At 43.8% G+C, this 17,069-nt stretch overlaps 2 protein-coding genes across 2 annotated transcripts in view; one reads left to right on the top strand and one right to left on the bottom strand.

Moving 5' to 3' along the window:
• The window catches only part of dpr1 (defective proboscis extension response 1), a 50,944-nt gene that overhangs the window by 28,615 nt on the left and 5,260 nt on the right, over positions 1 to 17,069 (top strand). The window contains exons 2-4 of the mRNA XM_017169861.3: positions 1,356 to 1,522; positions 9,535 to 9,612; positions 9,681 to 9,813. Coding sequence (XP_017025350.1) covers positions 1,356 to 1,522; positions 9,535 to 9,612; positions 9,681 to 9,813 — 378 coding nt within the window. The remainder of the gene's footprint in view (positions 1 to 1,355; positions 1,523 to 9,534; positions 9,613 to 9,680; positions 9,814 to 17,069) is intronic.
• LOC108076826 (uncharacterized) lies at positions 2,879 to 5,624 on the bottom strand. The gene is made up of 6 exons (XM_017169859.3): positions 5,464 to 5,624; positions 4,886 to 5,405; positions 4,167 to 4,301; positions 3,631 to 3,850; positions 3,515 to 3,576; positions 2,879 to 3,463 (listed from the first exon to the last, which is right to left on the bottom strand). The coding sequence occupies exons 1-6, from the start codon at positions 5,480 to 5,482 to the stop codon at positions 3,070 to 3,072; spliced, it is 1,350 nt and encodes a 449-aa protein (XP_017025348.1). The 5' UTR covers positions 5,483 to 5,624; the 3' UTR covers positions 2,879 to 3,069.

Raw genomic sequence — 17,069 nt, 5'->3', positions numbered from 1 at the left:
GAAAGTTTTCACTTCTTTTTCGATTTTTCGATTTATTTTTTGCACCCCCTCGTTTTTGGCGCGTGCGGAAACGGAAATGTGCAACAGCAGTTTTCCTCCGTCTCCGGGCGATGGATAGCGGTAGCTCTTTGATTCCCGGCTGCCAGTTAGTTGAGTTCAGTTCAGTTCAGCCGGAGGAGTTCGATAAATCAAGGAAGAGCAGCCAGCAGGAGAGCTCGTCGCGTATCGCCTCATTCAATTATTCGTATTCCAGTTGGCTGCATGCGATCTACGCCGATTTGTACCGGGCTTTGATGTGCGAAACTTTTTCCCAGCTTTTCCGTCTTCCTTTGAGCCACAGCTGCCTGGGCGCCACGAATTGATGAACTTATTTCACCCCGTTTTTGCCTGCCTGCCCTGCCGGCTCCCCGGAGTCCAGGCCGTTATCTAACTTGGCTCTTAGCGGCTGCAGGACACAACTTTTGTCCTGCTTTGACATATTTAGTGGGCCAACTTTTGCCATGGCCATAAACTTGTCGAAAGTGTGCTGATGACCGGAAAACATTTTTACCATCATAATTAGCATCTTTTCTGTTGACGGAGAACAAAAGAGCAAATAATTGAGCATATAATTCTTTCGATAAGTTCTTTTTTCTAGCAATACCTACCTTTTTATATCAGTTTCTTAATAAATCATAAAATCTGATAAATCATTTAAAATTGAAGAACCTTACTTACTTACAAACTTATATTAAGAACCCTCCAATATAATTCCTAATATTTCTAATGTTTTATTTAAAGGAAGTTCGATTGGGTTCAAAACCCCTATTATTGCCATATTTGTCATGGAAATGTATGCTATGTTCAGGCATAATCTCTTACTTGCTTCATTATGACGAGGCTTGAACCTTAAGTAAACCATATCTATGGCTTGAAAAGGACATCATCGATTCCGGCCTTTTTGAATATTTTCAAGTTGAAGTCCCTTCTCATCCTCCTTTTCTCTCAGCGAGCACTCACAAAGTAGCAAACAAATGCCCAAAGAAATAAAAAAGAAAGTATAATTGTTTGTTGAGGATTTTTGTTTTTTTGTGTGCCACTCACACATATACTGGTCCATTCCTCTCAGCGTTCATTTATTTGTTTTTTCTGCCTCGGTTTTGAGCAGAATTTTTATGCGAATTTTATTACTTTTCAGTTTCAGTTAGGGCTTTGGCAGCCACCAAAAGTTGTGGCCAGGGATCGGGGCCATGCTAAAAACCAACAATACGCCGCTGCGTATGTGCGAATGAAAATGAAAATAAATTTCCATTTGGCACAAGTTTTTTTATGCCGCAGCTCTCTGAACCATTCTGCTTTCTCTTTCCTATTTCTAGGCTACAGCGCGGCTATTGCGCCCACGCCGCCCACAACGACGACCACCACCGTCTCGCCCTCGAACCTGCTGCCCTACTTCGACTTTGATGTGCCGCGCAACTTGACCGTAACCGTCGGCCAGACCGGCTTCCTCCACTGCCGCGTGGAGCGGCTCGGCGATAAGGATGTAAGTACAAAGTTCCAGTTGAAAAGCTAAAAAACCCTAAAGGCATTTTGGGGGTAATACCTTTTGGGCAAATACTCTGATTGGGATATTGAAGCGCTTTGAAAATAGAAAAATATTTAATAATAAATAATAAATTCAAATAATTTTATAATAAATAGTAATTTGATGTTAGGTTTTTCTTATTATATGTTTATAATTATCATTAAAAACTTTGGCCAAAGAACTCTTAAGTTCCAAGCCGAATTCATTTATTTTTTAATAGTTTTAAATAATATTATATGCTTACCTTTTCCATAATTAGTCTTTATTTTTAACTTTACTCTAAATATTTTCTCCCAACTTCAGAAAATATTCCTAGATAGTCAACCCAGTCAGCTTTAATATCCTTCCCAAAAAAAGGGTATAAAAGTCAATGGCTTAACATATGGAAATTGTGCAAAATAAATGAAAATTCCGCTTGGGATTTGCAGGCACTCAATCATTCGGCCTGTGATTGCCCAAACAGGGGGCCTCGGCTCCTACGTTTCGGTTCGGTTGGGTCCACTCCAGTTCAGGGCGAAATGATTGAAGGTCGCACTGGGTTGTTAACCCTTTCCAGCCAAAATGTGGGCGTTGCCGGGGCTAATATGTCAACATCACGGGCATATTAGGTGGGCGGCCAGTTTGGCCAGCCAGCTCTGTTCGGCTTGGCTCTCTCTCTTAGCCAGGCTTAGTCTTTGTGGCCGGTGGTGCTGTTCCTGGTCCTGGGTGGTGACAGATAGTCCAATCATTCAAAATTCAGGCACTCACGCTCGGTCCTTGAACCAGTGTGCATTAGCAAGCAGGACTCGTGCTGTTATTAAATGGCAGAGAGGCAGGCAATCGGGATGGTAATAGGGGGGCCTAGACCAAATTACCGGGTGATTTCGAGGCTGCACTCGAGGCTGCGGAGAAAAATTGGCAAACAAGACAGGCGACAACTGAGCAACGTCCTGTGGGAGTTGCCAGCCTTAACGAGTGCCCCCGAATGCCTCCTTCCACCCTCCCCCCACACTCACACACTCTCAAATAGACTGCTAAAGCAAAATGACTAATTTATGAGCCATCAATCACGTGACTGGCTCAGCCATCAGCCTCGTGCGCCCGTGTTATCGGCTTTAATTTGCCCGTTTTAAGGTTAAAGGGGGAGGAGCGAAGGCGAAAGGATGAGGCGTAAGCCGAGGCCGGAAACCGGAAGTTGTGCGCCTTGGAGGAAGCAACCAAAGTGCAGGCACGAACCGAGACAGGAAAAGGAAGAGCAACTAGAACAGGAGTAGGAACAGGAGCACCGTCATTACCATCACTATCATCATCATCATCATCAGCTGGGACTGAGACTCAAGTTTACCCATTTAATTCAAGCTCTCATTGGAAAAGTTCATTAAAAGCATTGAAACTACATTAAACAAATGACACGCAAACAGCGAAAGCCAAGCTAAATCCTTGCCCTTGAGCCTTAATTACTTGCCCAGCCCAGGCAACCGTTCACCCTTCCCCGGAGACCAAGTCCAGTATTTGTCATTGGCCCTTCAGTGGATGCCATCCGGTCGAGGTTGAGGTTGCTGATGATGATGCTTCTTCTGCCTTTGCTCCTGCTCCTCCTGCTCCTGCCTCTGGTCGCACTCGATGGCACTGGCGTCAGCAATCGATTGCACGGTGGCAGCCACCACGGCGGCTAATACCTCGCTGTCCAGGCGGGCGCCCCATTTCTGGGGTGACTTGTCGTCCCCAGGCTCATCATCGCTGGAGGTGATCGTCAGGGAAGTGTTCCTGGCAGGCATGTCGAGCTGATCATGGTGGGTGAACATGGAGGCTGTCGTCGAGGCCGTTTCCAATTGGATAGCCTTTAGTAGGCGGCTTGGATTAGGGAAGGGTCGTCGATTCTCCAGGATTAGTTTGATGTCCCGCGCAGATTGCCACCAGCTAAGAGAATATAATATAGTATTTGACATTATAATTGGAAATTAAACTCACCGATACCACGGCGTCAGCTGGGACTTGATCAGCATATAGATGTTGGCAAAGTAGACAGTAATCTAGGGGCAGGCACATTTTAGGAGCTTAGATAATGGAAAAGGGATCATCATCACCGTCATGAACAGGAAGAACAGCATCCACGACTTGGTCCAGAGCTTGCTCAGGCCCCAGGAGTGGGTATGCATGGCATAGTACTGGATGCCCACCAGCAGGGTTCCAATGATGCCAAAGGCCACCAGGGTGAGCAGGGAGAACATCTGGCAATCCTCCTGCAGAGCCCTGCGACTCATGGCCCGCGAATACCACAGGCGCAGCGACTGCAGGCAGGTGTACCTGCAACGGAAGCTGGCAGGTGAAGTGAACATCCCACAAACACAGAGGCACAAAGTGACTAACAAAGCTAGCCTAGCAATTAGGAGGCGCCACAGAAACAGGAGCAAAAGGCAAAGCCAGCTCAGCTGATTAAAAAGATCTGAGCCGCAGGCGTCTTTTATCTGCTGACGCTTCGAGTGGCACCTACCAACTGTCGAGGGCCAACCACACTCGAAGAAATACCAGGGATATTCATAAATAAGCTCTCTAAAAACAATTTCCCTTTTTCAAATGACATAAGTATTTTTTTCCAGTATAGCTCGAGCTCTTAACTTACCGCAACGTCTGCTCCGTGGAGTACTGGAACTGGCACAGCTCGCAGGTGGTGCAGCGCGAGGTGCTAATCCAACGCTCCAGGCAGTGCACATGGACATATGTCAGGGAGCCCTTGCACAAGCACGGCGACACGAGTCTGCAAACAAATCGGAGGCGGCACAGGCAGGGGTGGGTTAATGGGCAAACAGCGGAAACAATGAAAAATCAGGGGATTAAAAGCGACAGCCAACCAGATAATCAGGGATAAAGTGTTCGATGGTGGAAAGGGACCATAGGAAGCTACTCTGTTCTGTTCTGCTGTGTGCAGTGTTCAGTTTTAATTATTAAAATAAATAAATGCACTTGCTTGCTGACCGTGCGCTAAATACATTAAATGCCATGCAATTAATTTATTGCACAATTTGCGGCTGCACGTTTGTAATTTCGTAATTAAATGGAAGTTACAGTACCCTGTTTTTGATTTAAGGAAATGAAATGATTTATGTAAGGAATATCATAAAGAATGTAAGAGAAATAAAGCTTAAATAATAAAAAAGTTAAGTCAATAAGCTTACAACTACATGGTTAAAATGACAATAGATATAGATATAATTGTCAGGTCTTTGAAGAACAGGTTGAACAGAATATTTATAAATATTTTAAGAGATATCTAAAGAGTCCATAAAGGCGTACCAGGTATATACTACTATATAGATATACTATATAGATTTATATACTCACTGTTCTGGGTTATCGGCGTTGTGACAAATGCGACAGACGAGCGATCCCACTGAGGGCACCGACTCGTTAGATGCCGACTCGTATCCCAGGCCCAGGTTGTTGCACTGCGTGGTTCCGTCGATGCAATGACGCAACGTGGCTATGGACTCCGTCCCACTGATTATGCAAACGGGCTTGGGCAGCGGCGTGGGCGGTCCATAGGTTGAGCAAGTGGCGGCGGCCAGGGCGGCCTCGGTGCTGACCATTGGGTGGCTGGGCTGCGGCAACTTTTTAAACTGGTCATTCGACTTGAGGCCCAGGGACACGGAGCAGGCGGGTGTCTCGATTACTTCTGGTTCCGGAACGGATACCTTGTCTTTGGACCGATGAGGCTTCAGGTCCCACTGACTGATAGGCGTCTCCACCACTATCATGCCCGGCGGAGTATCGTCGGCACTGCTCGAGGATAGCGCCTCCTCGAGCTCCATCTCTAGGGTGGTGGTATCTGGCTTGATATCCGCAACATCTCTGATGTCTGCGTCTGGCGGAGATTGCGGGATTTTAAATAGAAACGATTGGCTATCAAAAGTGGTACTTACCACACTTTTCGCACTCCATTTGTTTTTCTGTATAACGAGTTTTACGCAGGTAATTACCGAAATAAACAAGAAATTTTAAAACATCTTCTGTTAAGTAAGAAAGGCTGCTTTTCTTCTCACTTTGTTTTGGATGAAAGTATTACCTGTCATCAAACTCAAGGAGTACTTGCTTTAAGACGAAAGTATATCTAAATGTTAAAGAAAAGAAATGAAGAAGGGATCGGGAACCGTAAAAAAAATTATTTAAAATCATGTTTCATTAAATTTGACATATATTATTAATTTAATCGGTTAGAAATCTTCAACAACTATACCTTGGAAAATAGTATACTGTTATGATTTATGAATTTTAATTACCAACACATTTTCGCGATACCGAACGATGATGGTGACCTATTTTTCTTTCATCGACACCCTCAAGTCAATGTAGAAGGCCACTTTCCCCTTTCCTGGGAAGATGCATGGCCTAATGGAGGCAGTTAAGCATGCGCTGGCTGGAAAACAAACTTGTCCCGCAGCCAAGTCGCCCACATTAATTGTAATTGACAGACTGGAACCGCGCTGTCAGTGCCCACGCAAAAACTGGCTCCTCGGGACAGCTCCTGCTCCTGCTCCTTCTTCGCTGCACCCATAAACTCAAAATTGAAAGTGTAACAGTTACGGCAAATAACTTTGCCGGCGCTTGGCTTCCATTACGCGCCACTCCACGCAGAGCAGGCTCCTCGGGTAATTTATGCCCGTGCCGTTAGTTCGTTAACCGTGAGTTTTCCTGGCGGGAATGCGGAGGGATCGAGGGATCTGTTGTTCGAGGGTTTCGGTGCTATTTTCATATCAGCTGACACTGCCACCGCTGTGATGCTCTTTATGCTCTTTTTTGGGGGGAATTTTCTATGGGATAAAATATTTGGAAGAAATGTATAAGTTAAAGGGGTCTCTCCTTGAAATTTATAATTAGTTTAAATTATTTGAGAGCTCTGAAAATTATATTTAAGGCAATGGGAGTCTTATCCTTTCCAATTCCTCCATAAAATATTTTAAAGATATAACAAAGAATCCAATTAAATGTCTCCCATATCACCCTTTATATATTATCAACAAAAGATACTTAATTCCCCAGGCTGACCCTGGTAGGGTGCTTTACAATTCGGTCCCCGATGATTCGTCCTTCATTCTTGTTTTTCGACTGCCCTTGCCGGAAGCTGGCGATGAATCCGCTTGTTCAACTTGACTTCACAGGATTGTCCGTTCGCTGTTGATTTATTGCGCGCCGAGTGCCGCCAACATTTTCATAAACGCTCCACGGCTACATCAGCGAACATGAGCACGAGCAATTTACTCGTGTAATACCAAAAGCGGCAACAATAAGGCTGAGCCTGGAGAAAAAAAAAAGTATATTAAACAAAGTTTTAGGCTTTGTAAAAAGGCAGCGAACCCTTTTTAATGCCAACAGGACAACCAGCCAGCCAGACAACCAGCCAGCCAGTATCCTTCCCAGAAATGCGGCAGCGGAAAAAAAGAAATCAAAATCTGTTTACAACTTTGTTTACAAAATGCTGCCATTGAAGTCTCCATTTGTTTATTGTCAAACCCGGGACGGGGGACTCGACTCGGCTGGCTTTAAAGGCAAACAATTTAATTTGGATCAAGTTCATTAGGCGAAGCCCCTGTAATTTGCGAATTCGAACCGCTTTTCGCAGCGCTTAATGAAAGTTTTTCACACCATTTTCTAAGCTCGGACAAAGCCAGTGGCAACAAACTAACAACTGCAACGGCAACTGCCACTGCAACTATTTTTGGCTCTGTCGAGTTTGGGCCAAGTCTAAAGTCTCTCTTGGTTAGAGACGCAGAAAATGCGTCAGCAAAGTTTTTAATGTATTTTCGCCAAGTTTTCCACACGCTCGCACAAACACACATCTCAAGTATACACACACACCCATGTATATATAAATTTTTGTACATATATATATATATATATGGTATAGAGAGCAACCTCAGCTGAAACTTCTTTCATTTGGCCGTGCTGCTAGATGACAGAAAAACAAAGCGAAAGTAAGAGTCGAAGGAGAGTGGTAGAGCGAGGTAGAGCGAAAGTTTCTGGCCGCAGCGAACACAAAGTGTTAAATAATATAAAACTATGCTTGTGGTATTTATTTAAACCTAAAGACATTACGAAAATTATACCCAGAGCAAAGTTTTCGCCACTCACGGGGGACTCCAACCTGTCCCAAGCCGGGGAAATCCGACGTGCGGCAGAGATTGGGACAACTTCTTGACAGGGGATAGCGTTGGGAACACGGCTTAAGCTCTGCCTGCCTCGTCCTGGGTGGAGTTGTAAAACTTTTCACTTTTGATTTTAACCGTTTTCCAGCTGGAAAATTAAATATTTAAGTGCTGGCCTGGAATACATAATTGAGCGGGGGCTTACGGCGACCCGGTTTCGTTTCCATTTCGATAGTTATTTAGTTTGTGCCGCCTGTCGCGTTTACAGTTCATTTCGATTTCGCTATTGCCTTTGCTTTATGACATGGCTCATACGCCCAGTGTTACTCATACGCACCGAGGGCCGGGCGACAATTGGCCGGGTAAATCGAATCGAACGGGTAAATCGCTGCTGAACTGGGTTTAACTTCTGGCAATGTCGTCTGCCGAGATTTGACCTTTTTCCCCCAACGGTCCGCGAAAGGCGGTTTTCCCTCCAGTTTTCCCTCGTTTTTCCCCGCCTTGAAGCGGTTTAATTTACATTTGGCCGAGACAATTCGCCTATGATCCGGAGGGGCGTAAAAGCGGCAAGCGCATAAAAGTTTTACAAGCGAATGATTTTTATTTTTACGTATTACGTGACCGATTTTTCCACAGTCGGGACGACGATTCCGCCTTAAATCGAATGAATTTATTAGATGGCCAATAGTTGGCCGGTCATTTGGCTTTCGAAAAACACGACGCCACAAGCGATTGGCAAATAGTTGAATGAATGGCCACCTCAATTTACCCCAAGCCCCACGGGGGCAAAGGTAATTAAATTTATTAATGAGGTAGCATATTTTCAACTTTAATGTTGACAGCCAGCAAACATTTAAAGTTTCCACCGGGAGAGGGAGGCCGAAACTTTTTCCATGTAATTAAAATTGAGTATCACAATAGAAGGGCACAACAACGGAAACTAAGGTCATCAAATAAATTGGAAACAATGTGCCAAAAAGGGCACAAAGTCTGTGGGCTCCGAAGAAATCACGGACAGTTTTGGGGAGAGAATGAGAGAGAGAGACACACAAAATCATGGTTAATGGCTTTCCCCAAAAGATTTTCCAGCTAAGGGCGAATGGGAATGCGAAGGCAAAGGCGCTAGGCAATCAAATGAAAATGTAATTCAAGCAATAATAAAAATGCTTCCAAATAAAGGCTGAAAATGGCGTCAAAGCTGTCTCATTGCGGGCCTTTCTCTGGGCTTTCCCTACCCCATTCCCGCTTTCTCGGCTCGAAAAGGTTTGAAGGCTATTTGAAACAATTGGAAATCGGGCTGAGCAAGCAGCTTTGACAAAATTGGACCGACGACCCACTGACAGACTGACCTTTTGGCCAGTGTCGTCTGGCTTACACAGTCTGCAATTGTCGAGGGCCATTTTGCGCATCTCTCATCTCCTAGCAACGCGGCGTATACGTAACGCCGGCCTTTTTACGCTCTAATGTACTTTGGCTTTGGCTTGGCTCGGCGGCAGGCAACTTCCCGAGGTGCTCGCACCCAACTTGGCTTGGCTTTGTTTGTCCGCTGATTAAATGCCTGAAACAAAAAGCAAAATGCTAAAGATTAACCAACGCCAGAACACGAAAAAAATAAGAGGAAAGTAAACTTTGCGCTTTGTTTTCATTTTGCCACCTCATCCTCATCCTGTTCCGCTGCTGGAGTTGGTGAGCGAGAACAGCAGACAAAACACGTTAAACTCACGGGTGGGAAAAAAGTTTTAAGTACGGAATTTGTAATGCTCCCCAAACTTTTAGCAGCAGCAGCAGCAGCAAGCGGTCCTGCGACTGAGAAAAGCACTTCATTCCGATCCCCTCTTGTTTTCATTGCAGGTTTCCTGGATACGCAAACGTGATCTGCATATCCTCACCGCTGGCGGCACCACCTACACGTCCGATCAGCGTTTCCAGGTGAGTGTGTCACCACTTCCGGTTGAAACGGAACCCCTAAGGATATCCATCTGTTGTTAACCCCGCAGGTTCTGCGACCCGATGGCTCCGCCAACTGGACACTGCAAATCAAGTATCCGCAGCCACGTGACTCCGGCGTCTACGAGTGCCAAATCAACACGGAGCCCAAGATGTCTCTGTCCTACACATTCAACGTAGTGGGTGAGTTGAAGTCCTTATTCTAAGAGAAATTTGTAAGGGAAATTATATTTTCTTGTTGATTTAATTTTGATTTCTCATAACATAACACCGAGATAAAGTGCCTGAATATTAATAAATAATTATTAAAACTAACTATAAGCTTTGGAAAACCATTAAATTATATAATCTATGTAGGTTGTATTTTAAATTTCTATTAAAAACAAGAAAGAAAGCTATCTTTGGCCAGCCAAAGTTTGTATACCCTTGCAGGTAACAATTAAAATATATCATAACTAAGCCAAAAATGCATTAATTTCGATTCGGAAAGCAGTTTTGTGTTAGTTTTCATTAATTTAAAAAAACTGCTTACCAAATTTAAAATTTTAAGAAATCAAAATTTTTGGCCATTTTTGCTAATTATAATGATGTAACCCCTTATGTAATTTCGCAAAAATGGCCAAAAAATCGATTTCTTCCGGACAATTCTAGAAAGATTCGCATGTTAATGCTGATCAAGAATATATATGGTTTATGGGGTCGGAAATGATTCCTTGACTTAGAAAAATATTATTTTGTATTATAAAATCGGATTTTTTATATTAAAAAAATTCTTGATTTTTTTAAAATTAAAAATATCATAGCTCGGCCAAAAGAGCATTAATTTTAAATCGGAAAACTGTTCTGTGCAAGATTTTCTACAGTTAATAAATCTGCATACTTCATTTAAAAATTTTGAAAATTTAATTTTTTATCAAAATCAAAAATTTTAATGATGCAAATTATAAAATTTGGTAAAAATGGCCAAAAAATCGATTTCTTCCTAACATATCTAGAAAGATTCCCCTGTTGATGCTGATCAAGAATATATATACTTTATAGGGTCGGAAACGTCTCCTTCACTGCGTTGCAAACTTCTGACTGAAATTATAATACCCTGCCAGGGTATAAAAAGTGTTGAGCCTAAAACTTTAAATGATGCTATTATTTTCACTTTATTTTCTTGAGTTTTCCGCAATTAAAGTTAGTTTTTAATGCGGAAAACTAAAGCCTCCTTATTCAGCTAAGCTTAAAACTTTTCAGAAAACTTATTAAATATGAAATGAACCCAATTTCCACTATTTTTCAAGCACATTTTGAGTTTAAGGAATTTAATAAATGTTTTCAAAATATACTTTCCAACTTTTATGGCTTATTTCTGACACTCAAACCAAAGAGAAGCAACCTTTTTTGACTGATATCCCGGCAATCTCTAATATATGCAACAGTTTTTGAACATCCCATAACCATTACCCATGATTTGTCTCAGAGCCTGAGCCCGATAATCAGAAGTTTGGCCCATTATCCGACACAGCAAAATAGGCCAATCGAAATGGAGGGAGATGGTGAAAAGAGGCTGGCCTGAAATTGGTCGCAGGCCACTGAAGTGATTACTTTTACGGGCCCGGGCTCTTGAAACTTGCTGGCAGTTTTAAGCCAGCTATGCAGGTTTCATGGTCTTAAGGAAGCCATACAATATGCATGTTACGAGCATTCTCGGAGCGTGTGAGCCACGTTAGCAGTACTTTCGGCCACCCGCCGAGCGAGTGAGCTGCCTTTCGCTTCCTCTGTACGTGATTATAAAATTTTCAATTCGATTATGTGCAAATTGGCTTGCCGAGCGGCTTGAGCTGTGGGGGTCAAGTGTGAGCAAGTGCTTACCTCTTTGTCTTGGCAATTGGCCGGGTAATTAGTTTGCTCTCGGGTCAGAACCCTTGTCACACATCAGCAGTTGGGGGAGGGATGGCCGAATGGATGGAAGGACGGATGGATGGGTTAACTGGGCTCCGGCAAGACGTTATCCTTGGGAGCACAAAATCTGAGTGCGGCATGCCTTTGCCTTAGCCTTTGCCTTTGGATTTTGGGCTTCGTTCCTGTTCGGTGCATTTTTATCGCATTTGATATTAGCAAAATGCATTTGGCTAAGAGCCTCTGGTGCGGAAGAGTGCCCTCAATGAGCTTATTTGATCTCTGATTTCCCCACAACATGTGTGCGTGTTTGTTTTAGCCGCACGGACAAACGACTTTCAGCCAGCATAAAGCACTCCGGTCAGCCCCGACTCGGTTATGAATCTTTTAGTGCTGCCAGGACTATGAACGAGGGTTCTGAATATAAGTTTCCACGCATGCAGGAGCAGTGATCCAGCAAGCAACTTGACAGACTGACAAGTCGCCTTCAAACTCACACACCACACCCAGACACCCAGAGCGTCATAAATATTACATTTGCGGAAATGCAAATGACTACGAAACGGCTGCATGCACCCGGCCACGCCCACATTAGTGGGCGGGCATAACTCCCAGCCAGGCTGGAACTCATTTGAATGCCCAAAAAAGAAATGTGCATATAAAATATTCGACATGCCACTCACGCGGAAACAGCAAACAGCAGGTCAGTGAACACAGTGGAGTGAAAACAATCAAGTCAATAGGGTTCTAGGCTCTCAAAAAGCAATTCATTTTGGCCATAATGGGCATTTATATATATTTTATGATCTTCAAAGAGGATTGGTTTGAGTAGTAATGAAAGGTTTTTGCTGAAAATAAACTATAATGTGATTACTTTCTCTACTTAAAGAGCTCTTTGTTAGGAATAGGGAGATTTCTAATATCTAAAAAGAAGAAGAAACCACAGGAAATGTCTTTACCCATTTTTATTTGTCAGTCCATTTTAGTCGCTTAATTGTAAGCTCCACTGTGCTGTATCTGCTGTCATTGTCGGTGCAAACAAGTTTGTTGTTATGCCAGAATTTTTATGCGCTTATGCAAATAAAAAATTGTGCACTAAAAATTCCATAAATTTGTGTGTTTTTCTTCCACTGCTGCCTGTTTCTTTTCAACGCCAGTGAAAATTCTATTACACGCCTCCCGGGCAAGGAGCAGAGCGAGATAAAGAGAAAAAAATAATATAAAATGGAGAGCGCGGCGAGTGATAAACAAAACAGCGCCAAGTTGACCAGAGAATCATAAACATAACAAACATCGCCTTCCGTCTGTGCCGCCTCTTCCGCCACCCATTGGTCCTGCCTCCTTCCTCCTTCCGCCCTGGCCGCAATATTTTTGACATTTTAATGCTGCAGCAGCCGCTCCAATTGCTTAAATTACCAAGTTTATGTACTCAACTCGACTCGACTTCAGAAAAATGGCAAAGGAGGATACTTCCAACTAGGTGTCGGCCGTGGAAGCATGTTTATATGAACATAGATAACTTCAGGCGACTGCGAGTTGTCGCCCCGACTCGATTTAATTTTGAATTTAAGGCAAATTACCAAACGCCCTGATAAAGCGAGCAAATTGTAAATTAAATTATGTGTCCCTGTCCCACTCAAGTTGAGCGACAAGAGGAGAACAGGACCCATCAGACGGCCCAAGGACGAGGGACAGGATAAGTGCTGAAGCAAAGGTAAAAATAAATCGAGCAAGAAAGCGTACCTGGGGAAGTCGCAGGTTGTATGCCCTTACAGTTTTTCAAACTAGAAATATTATAGTCCTTGGCATATCCTTTTAAACGAGATTTGTATTTTTTTGATATTGAATTTAAGCCATTTCCTTGTTTATAATTTAGACAATGGAGCCCAAAAAATACTTTAAAAAATGATTATAATTTTATTTTGTCTTTTCTTTTAGTTTTTTCCCAATTCATATAAGATGAGAACCTTTTTAGTTCCCTGCCTTTGCCAATTTATAATACCCTTGGCAAGAGTACTTATATTAAGAAAGGTGTTGTTGATGCTCCTTGGAAAAATTTGTTTACCAACGCGAATGTAATCAAGCGTGAGCGCTACCTGGCTTAGTCAACCTGGCAAGGGGCGAGTGAAAAACAAATTGCACAACCGGAGCTCCGGAAGAGCTGCTGCAGCTCCTCCTCCGGAAAGCGGGGGGGATGGAGAGCTGGAATTGAAGGCAATTTGAATGCGTAGCTGACAAGATGGAGATGCCAAGTAGATGGCTCATTTTGGGCTCCATAAACCAACACTTTGGCCCAAGAAGCTGTTGACATTAGCAGCCAGCAAATTGCATGCAATCAAGCGCAAATAATAATCTACAGTCTGAACGAGCCAGGATGCAAGATTAGCTAGAGACCAAAGGACTTTGGTCCTCTTTCAACCTGAATATATAGTTTGAAATTGAAGAAAATGTAGGACTTAAAGCATATGGTTTTATAGAAGATAAATATAGACAGCTGCCCAGACATATTTGTAAAGTAAAATATAAATAGATTTAAAAACATAATTGATGTTTATGTTTAATTAAATTACAGCAAAACCCCAACTCACACGGCTCATAACTTCTAATTACTTCCAGCTTGGCATAAAATTTAATAAATTGTTCAATTTTCAACCATAAAAGTTCACAAACTTAACCGATAATAACTTCCACTGGGACACTTTCTGCGATAAATGCTCGTTTCTCTCGAATATTTTCATTCAAGCAGCACTAAATTAGTTTCTGCTTGGGGATTATTCTTCATCTTGAATGGAAAAGTAATTGTGCGCCCCCAAAAATCCATTAACGTGGCCTTGTCAGAAACAAAGAAATCTTGGGCGTCTCCCCGGCAATTGTTCCTTGAGGTTAATAGACGAAAACCGAGAAAATGTTGGCAATTATGATGCACATTGAATGCTCAAGATGCGAACACTCGAGTAGCTTAAAAGTTAAGCGATTCCCATTGTCTTGGCAGCAGGAATTTGTTAGCTGCAGTTGCTTGTGCCCGCCTGACCCAATTCGCATGCAAATTGTACGTGGGCCAAAGTTTACCTTTACCTGTGCCTCCTTTGCTTAATATATACAAAGCACCGGGCTAGGAAAATTCCCAGGTGAAACGAGTGGCTGTACGAGATAGAGCACAGTTTGTGGAGGCGCATCGAGGGGGATAATGAATTTTTATAAATAAGTTGCCGCAAGGACGACGACGACGACGACGGGAAAGGACTCCGGCCTGGGCCGCACAATTTGCCCGGCAATCAAATGTTTTACTTCCCATTTCATTCATTTGCGCTCAAATTACATTCTACGGCGAATGCCTAGACCAAAAAATACCCCAATGATAAATTACTAAGATATTGCCGAGAAATGGGATAGGAGCCGTGCGGAGGAGGAAATGATTAATGTCTCTGCAGCAATGCCGAATTATTAATAATAATAATCACAACAATGGGGACTACTGAAAAGGCCCGAAACGGGATCCGGGCAATGATGATGTTTTGGCATTTTCATTTCGCCATTGTTGGGCTTTTGGAGGCTGGGCTGAGTCCTCGCTAGAATCCTGACAGGCGAATGGAAATGGAATAGTAGGCGGGGCCGGGCCAAATACTTCATCAATTGTGCTGGCAATGCGGCTGACTTTTACAAATTGAATTTGTTTATTTGATTTGACAATTAATTCCGAGCAATTGCACGTCCACGTCCATGTCCACATCCGATTAATTGTCGGCCTCGAATTTAAAGAGCTCGCGGCGGCGCCGGCTTAAAGATAATGCCCGCTCAGCACGGCCCAGTTTGATATTGTTTTTCGGGCAATAAATACCGAGATGTTGTTACATGTGTGCAAACATGCATCAACACTGACGGAGGGTAATAAATTTTTACGGCCCGGGCCACACAACGAGCATAAGGGCCCAGAGTCGGAGCTGGATGGAGCCAGGATACCAACGAGCTGGCTGCAGCGGCTGCCCCAAAAAAGTATGCCATGTTTTGTGCCCGGCCCTAGGCAAAGTTCATCGCTCCAAATGTTTATGGGCATATAGGCTTATGCGCATTTTATGCGCGAAATCAAGAAAAATGAAAATGCATTTTCCACACACCCCCACACCCCGTGCCGTGGCCCATCTTTGGCCGCATCCTTTCCACTTTCTGCTGTGGCTGCACAAAAATTCGCCACAGTCTGAGCCGGAGCCGTAGCCTGGCTGTGTGTAAACAAGGCTCGGCAAGGACTTTTGTTTGCCAGAACGAGGGTTGGCATGTGGCCAGGAGTAGACTTTGCAACTTTTTGGTTCCTGGGTCAACTGCGGCCAGGTCTAATGAAAACTTCAAATACGACCAAGTGGCTCTTGCTTGACTGACTGGCTCTGAAGGACTCACCTGCCCCCCCCTCCTTCTGCATAATGCAGCTGGCCAAGTGTCGGGCCCACTTAATCTAATTATAGTTAAATAAGCAATTTCCCATTTCCCGGGCAGATTCCCTCCAGTAGGACTCCCATTTATCCAGCAGCATGCGGGTTCACACCTGCGAAGGAGCCCGCTTCTTGGAAATCCCCCCATACGTGGGAACCGCAGACGCGTTGTCAGCTGCATGTGTGTGTGTGTGTGTGTGAGTTGGGGTGGCAATAATTTTCCCGGCCGCAAGTCCTTGCTCCCTGCACCGGGGCTGGCAGAAGTCATAGACGGTTAGCTTTCGCTGCCACAATTGTTTTGCCAGGTACAACAACAGCCAACAACAAGGTGCCGCACTCAGCGCTTTCCTCGGGAGGGAAACTCACACCTACATGTACATATACCTATATATATGTGCGGGTCTATAAAACAGCCAGATAATCGCCCAGCATGTTCGAATTCCATTTGGGGTTGCTCCGGCCCATTCGTTTGGCTCCGCTTTTTGTTGGCCTTCTTTGTTTCGGGCGGTATATTACTTTTTCTACTTGGCATTTCATTTAGATTAACATTTTTGGGACGCGGACCCCAGCACGACAGAGAGTCACACTCGCACACCTGATTTAAAGACCGATTTAAAGTTGGGAATAGAAGGAAATAGAGAGAGTTATGGAAAAGTCATCAGTCCTAGTTTTTCCTTCAGCCTCTTGTAGCATTCAAATTTGGTTTCATTCGGTTTTTGCCACACGATTGAATGGCAGGCAACCCGCAGCAAAGCTTAGCCACATCTAGGCTGGAGTGTGTGTGTGTGTGTACTATACAAATGTGCCAGTTGCAAGCCATTCCATTCCCTCGTCTCTTATGGCTGCAATTTATTTCCACGGGCTTTGCGGTTGTTTAGGACCTGAAAAGTTTCCATTTTCAGCTGCTTACGAGAGCGAAAGTGGAGCAGGGAACGGAGTACGAAGTCGCATTTAACGCTCGCTTTGGGAAGTGAGTGAGCTCGAGAGGCGGCTGAGACATTTTCCATTAAGGCAACTGTCAGCCATCATAAGCTTTAAGTACAAATCGCATTTTTGGGGCTGTCCACGATGATATTTCGCAATTGAAATCATTGACGCTGTAACAACAAAAGGCACTTCAATGTTGAC

Source organism: Drosophila kikkawai, chromosome 2R (genome assembly GCF_030179895.1).
Source record: "Drosophila kikkawai strain 14028-0561.14 chromosome 2R, DkikHiC1v2, whole genome shotgun sequence".
NCBI lineage: Eukaryota > Metazoa > Arthropoda > Insecta > Diptera > Drosophilidae > Drosophila > Drosophila kikkawai.
Note: the sequence above shows the minus strand (reverse complement) of the source record. Positions and strands in the feature narration are given on the sequence as shown.

What these genes read in the sequence shown, in the direction of transcription:
- LOC108076826 (XM_017169859.3), bottom strand. An exon ending in AACGCCGATAACCCAGAACA is followed by an intron (nt 4,302 to 4,885) that starts GTGAGTATATAA and finishes ATTTGTTTGCAG; the next exon opens with ACTCGTGTCGCCGTGCTTGT. An exon ending in CAGCTGACGCCGTGGTATCG is followed by an intron (nt 3,464 to 3,514) that starts GTGAGTTTAATT and finishes ATATTCTCTTAG; the next exon opens with CTGGTGGCAATCTGCGCGGG.